This window comes from Charadrius vociferus, unplaced genomic scaffold, assembly GCF_000708025.1.
Source record: "Charadrius vociferus isolate BGI_N301 unplaced genomic scaffold, ASM70802v2 scaffold202, whole genome shotgun sequence".
NCBI classification, from domain to species: domain Eukaryota; kingdom Metazoa; phylum Chordata; class Aves; order Charadriiformes; family Charadriidae; genus Charadrius; species Charadrius vociferus.
The window spans coordinates 983,870-988,772 of NW_009647242.1; the positions used below are offsets into that span (position 1 = coordinate 983,870).

At 42.9% G+C, this 4,903-nt stretch overlaps 1 protein-coding gene across 1 annotated transcript in view; it reads right to left on the reverse strand.

Annotated features, from left to right (window-relative positions):
• Nucleotides 1-3,413: 3,413 nt before the first annotated feature.
• Nucleotides 3,414-4,903, reverse strand: part of TMEM200C (transmembrane protein 200C) — a 2,665-nt gene continuing 1,175 nt past the window's right edge. The window contains exon 2 of the mRNA XM_009879976.1: nt 3,414-4,903. This exon is cut by the window's right edge and continues 44 nt beyond it. Within this exon, the coding sequence (XP_009878278.1) occupies nt 4,107-4,903 (797 nt within the window). The 3' untranslated portion in view covers nt 3,414-4,106.

The following is a 4,903-nucleotide window of genomic DNA, read 5'->3' on the forward strand; positions in this document are numbered from 1 at the left end:
GGGACTGAAATATGTTAACGAGGCAAAGTACTAATTTGTGAGCTACTTAAATTATTAGTAATTCTCATTTCTCACTATAAATACAGTCCTGTTTTATTGCATTGACATTAACGTCTTCTTGTTTAGAAAGAAAAATTGCTAAGTGTTATTAAAGGCTATTCCTCCTACTGAAATCCAATAAGCTTTATCATTGTGCCATCTCCATTACTTTCAATAAAAATTATTGTTTAATTGAAGTCATGTTGCCACTTCTGTGTAAACTGTTTTGGCTGTTAACAGTTACCTAATTCGATGTTTGTATGTGCACTATTACTCACTGTTGGACTGCATCAGTCCTTGAAAAGGCTGTCAAAAACGAATCTAAACAATACAGGGTAATAAATCTGTGCTATAGTCTTCTGTAGTAGATTGGCTACAGGTTAACAGGTCGGGAGTTTGGTAAATCAGTTCAGACAAGTGAGCCAGGTTAACACAAGGATTTTAAATACTTTGCTAGCCAGTGAAAACTGAGTCACCACTGGGTTACAGTACGATCATGTCAGCAGCTTCTCCAGGGCCCTGAGGATTTTGTAATAAACAGCAGCACAACTGAAGTACAATTGGGGCATTTGCCTATGTCCTCAGACTGGTCCAAGCAGCATCTATACTCATAACGAACAGATGCAGCCTTCAATGTAGTGATGGGAGCATTCTGAGGCTTCAGGCAGAAATAAACTTTTCCTCTGGAAATTTTATATATCATAGCACCACTTCTACGCTAAAAATCAAAACAAAACAAAACACACATTTCTTGACCAAAACCTGCTTTTTCCATAGCGAAAATTTATGCCTAGATATTCTAGCTTAACGTATCTTCAAGGATATCACTTTTTAAACGGAGGGACTAATGATTCCTTCTTAATAAACATTTTGTGTGGGAGCACATCTCTTTCCGCAACACACGGGCAGGCAGATGCTGGTAAGTAGCGGCAGCTTCTCGGCTCTTGACGAGGACTGTGGAGGAAGCACTTGGTGGCAGGACCCTGGAGACGAAGGTCAAGAGGAAGAAACTAGATGGGAGAAAAATGCATAAGCAAGTGACAGGATGAGCAAACGATGGCCAAGAGGCAGCTTGGCGGTCCTGAGAAGCGGTCAGGGCCAGCTGGGAGAGACTCAAGAAGAGGCCAAGGCACAAATCTCAGCGGTCCCATCACCTGCTGGTATCACCAGGAAAAGCTCAGACCCTTACCAGCCTCCGAGGTTCTCTCCGAGGCTGACGGTACTAACAGCAGTCATGGAGATGCAGAGGGGTTAAATTTCTCAGCCGTTTTCCAACATCAGCATGTTAAAGTAACTTGCCCATCATGAACTTTAAACAAAAGTTTCTGACTCCAACTCTACTACCGCATAAGTTGCTGAACAAATAGTTTTAATTAATAAATTTGCAAAAAATAATGAAAGATTTTTGGATAACTTGCAAACAGAAAGAGACAGCTTTCTCTGCTTATTAATTTACATGTTACAAATTGCTTCTAGCTGCTGTTATAAAAAAATCCAGCTTGACTGATGAAAATTCATATTTCACACCTTTTTTGGCATCATCAGAACAAGCTATAATTTTACTTACTAAACCCAAGCTCTGTTGTAATTTTGTTATTCAGAAAGCTTTGCAATCAATTAATCTTCAGAAGAATTACTGGGCTGCTTTATTTTAAATCAATCTAAGAAGTACCCAGAGGCTTTTTTAAAGTTGGGGTGTTTTGTTTTGTTTTTTTTCAGACCACACTATAGATTCAGCTGACGAAAGAAATATTTACTAAGAATATTTTAAAAAAAAACATGTTTCCCCCCTCAGAATAAAACAACCCCCTGCTACATCTTCACAAGGACGCCATGCCCCAGTAAGCAGCACCCATAACTTGCCTCTTCCCTTGCACCTCAATGAAGGGTTTTTCTGTGGGAAGTAACAAACAGGGTGTCTTCAGCTGCATCAGTAACTACCATCTCCATGAGCACCAGGTAACGCTGTTCAGATGAGCCTCATAAATCCTGTTGGAAGTCACAGGAGGAGCAGAAGCACAGGGCCATCGCTCAGAAATCCTGTTGGAAGTCACAGGAGAAGGAGCAGAAGCACAGGGCCATCGCTCATGGGGAACTGGAAGGAAAGTCCCATGCAAATGCCAGCACCAGCTGAGCTGCCTGCTTGCCACTTCATGCAGCGCCTAATCCAGCCCATACCAGTTCAGGCAGTTTTACAACATATTTTTGCCAGCTGTGTGCCAGCGGTTTTATAGCAAAAAAAAAAAAAAAAATGCCATGCTGATGTTCATATTGTCAATTTACTGGTTGCCAGTGATGGGAGGAAAAATATTGCCACCTGGATGTCTCCGTTGCTCATGAGGACAAGCACTCTTTGCTTCCCCAGTTTCAGGACTCTGACATGGCAAATTGTTCTTCCCCCCTTCCCTTCTTTTCTTTTAAATTAGCCTTATTTAATAAAGGATTTTGCTGGATTACTAAGTGCAATTGCATTTAGTGATCATTATACTCCATTTTGCAATGCATTGTAATGTAAGTAGTTAAATATGTAACTAAGCATTTTAAAACATAAAACCGTAAGAAAAATTTTAATTGCAACAGAAAGATGCTTGCCTACACATTGTATTTGTTTAGTGTCAGTTTCTCTTCCCGTAGTAGTGAAATGCCACATCCATATTTAAAATCTGGAGCATTGACACAATCTTCTGAGCATATAAAGCTGTTTTGGCAAAATAAGAGAGCGCCTGCCGTGCTGCAGCTACAAAAATCAAACAGCTCATCAATTTACCAAAAATCTGCCTACAGACAAGGCGTTCTCCAGCCTTCAGGAAACCTGATGCTTTTCTCACGCAGAAAGAAATCCTCACCATGCTGAAGTCAGTGAGAAACCTCCGCTGCCTTCAACAGGGCCGACTGCTACGAGACTGACAGGGCTATCATTATGCTTTAAAATTAAGCTTATGCACATGCATTCACGAATAGGAACCATAACAGCAGAAAGGCTTAATGCAACAGTTATAAGGGAAGTGAAAAATCCAGAAAGAATATGCTGCAGTTCGAGATTAATGTGTTACACATGAAAAATCTAATTTTAATAGAAGGTCAAACCTTTAAAACACTTTTTTCCTTAGCATGTCAAAATCTCACATTTCTTCAGCTGTCACGGAGCACTGTTAGAAAAGGAGACAGAATCTGCTCACTAAATTAAAGTGTGGTTTCTCAGAAACTGAACCAGTATTTATTTTGAAATTACTCCTAAATGATTAATTACCCACTTAAAAGCATAAGCAAACCTTTGGCCTCATAGCATCTCTATAATCTTTCACAGTATAAAAACAAAAGGCTTCCAATATCTGTAATTACTTACCAAAATAAAGGACTGTTTTGTGTGGCAGTTTTGTTTGTAAATGTTTTATTAAAAAAAAAATATCTTATAATGCTATTAGTCAATACATGTGTAATAATACTTAATAAAGTATCACGTAGTAGTAGGTATTTTGGATTCAGGAATGTAATGGTTTTAACTAAAACATCAGAGCTCTGTTCCGCTCCAGTCTCTTCTAAATTGTCATTTTTCCCAGAATTTAAACAAACTCATTCTTTGTCAAGGTACGTCATCCTTAAGGCCTTGCAAACTTTTTAGTGATTGAACCAAAACAAAGAGCGAGCTCAGCTTTCTTGATCTGAAGACCACGTTGCTCTTGAGCTTAAAAAGGTGCCTGCAGTTTTCAAGCAGTTAGTGGCAAATCAGCAAGAAAGAAATCGGAGGAGAAGAAGGGGCACTTGGAAATCAAAACAGTAAAGTGCACAGTTATACTGTCCGAAATTGCATTAATCTGATCCAAAGAACTTACGGGACTGTGGATATTTAATACAATTTGGCTTGCATGGAACATACAATCACGATCGAACAGAAAGGATTTTCTTTTTCTTCCTGAAGTCATCTACAGGATTTACTGAATTCAATTTTCAAGGGTAACATACTGCAGCTCTTTGGATATTGATCGGTTTCCTAAGTCCACAAGGAGATGGAGAAGGGGGGAAGGTGTGGAGGGTTGCAAGGTGTCCTCGTGCCTTCTCGGTTTTGTTTAGATGCCAGTACTCTCCAGTTCCCCATCCTCCAGCCCTAATGCAGCGTGCGACCTAGAAATCATAAAAAGTTTCTCTTTATTTGTGTACTGTCTTTGAGTTTGCTGGGATTGCTCCCCTGTTTGTTCACTGCTGGTAGCCTTGAGAGGGTCCATCTTCTCAGCTGGTTCCTCCTCACAGTCCTGGATTTTACTGGCTGGGGTGTTGGCAACTGACTCCAAGGAGGTGCCTGCCTCCTCCAGGTGGCTGTAGCCCTTATTGCTGCTGGAAGGCTCAGACTGGGAACTCTGGGAGTCCATCTTGGTGATGGCAGGAGGGGTAGAGGGAGGTGACCCCCCGAGGTCCAGAGATTTGGAGTAGCTAGAAGATGCCTTTACCAAGAGGCTGGAGTCTGGGCCCCCACTGACAGCCGGGGACCGAGGTGGCTCAGGGAAAAGGGGACGCCTGGCATCAGGCAAGCAGCTGGTGCTCTGCCGCCTGAGAACCAGCTTGTGCCTCCTTGTCCCATAGGCTCCCTCGATGCGGCTGCTGCTGAGGTCGGTCAGGCTGAGTTCAAACTCCCCCCGTGGGATCTCCCGGGCTCCCCGCTCACCAGGGGGCCTCCGCCAGCCTCCCCCTCCACTGCTCGGTGCCAAGGGCAGGAGGGTGAAAGCACTGAGCGAAGAGCCGACAATGGAGCTGGCCGTGCTGCGCCGGCCCCAGCTCTCCGGTGGGCTGCAGGGTGGGCTGGTGACGGTGCGGCCAGCAAGGGCAGCATGCTCCCGGTAGATGCTGTACACAGCCTCAGCCAGGCTGG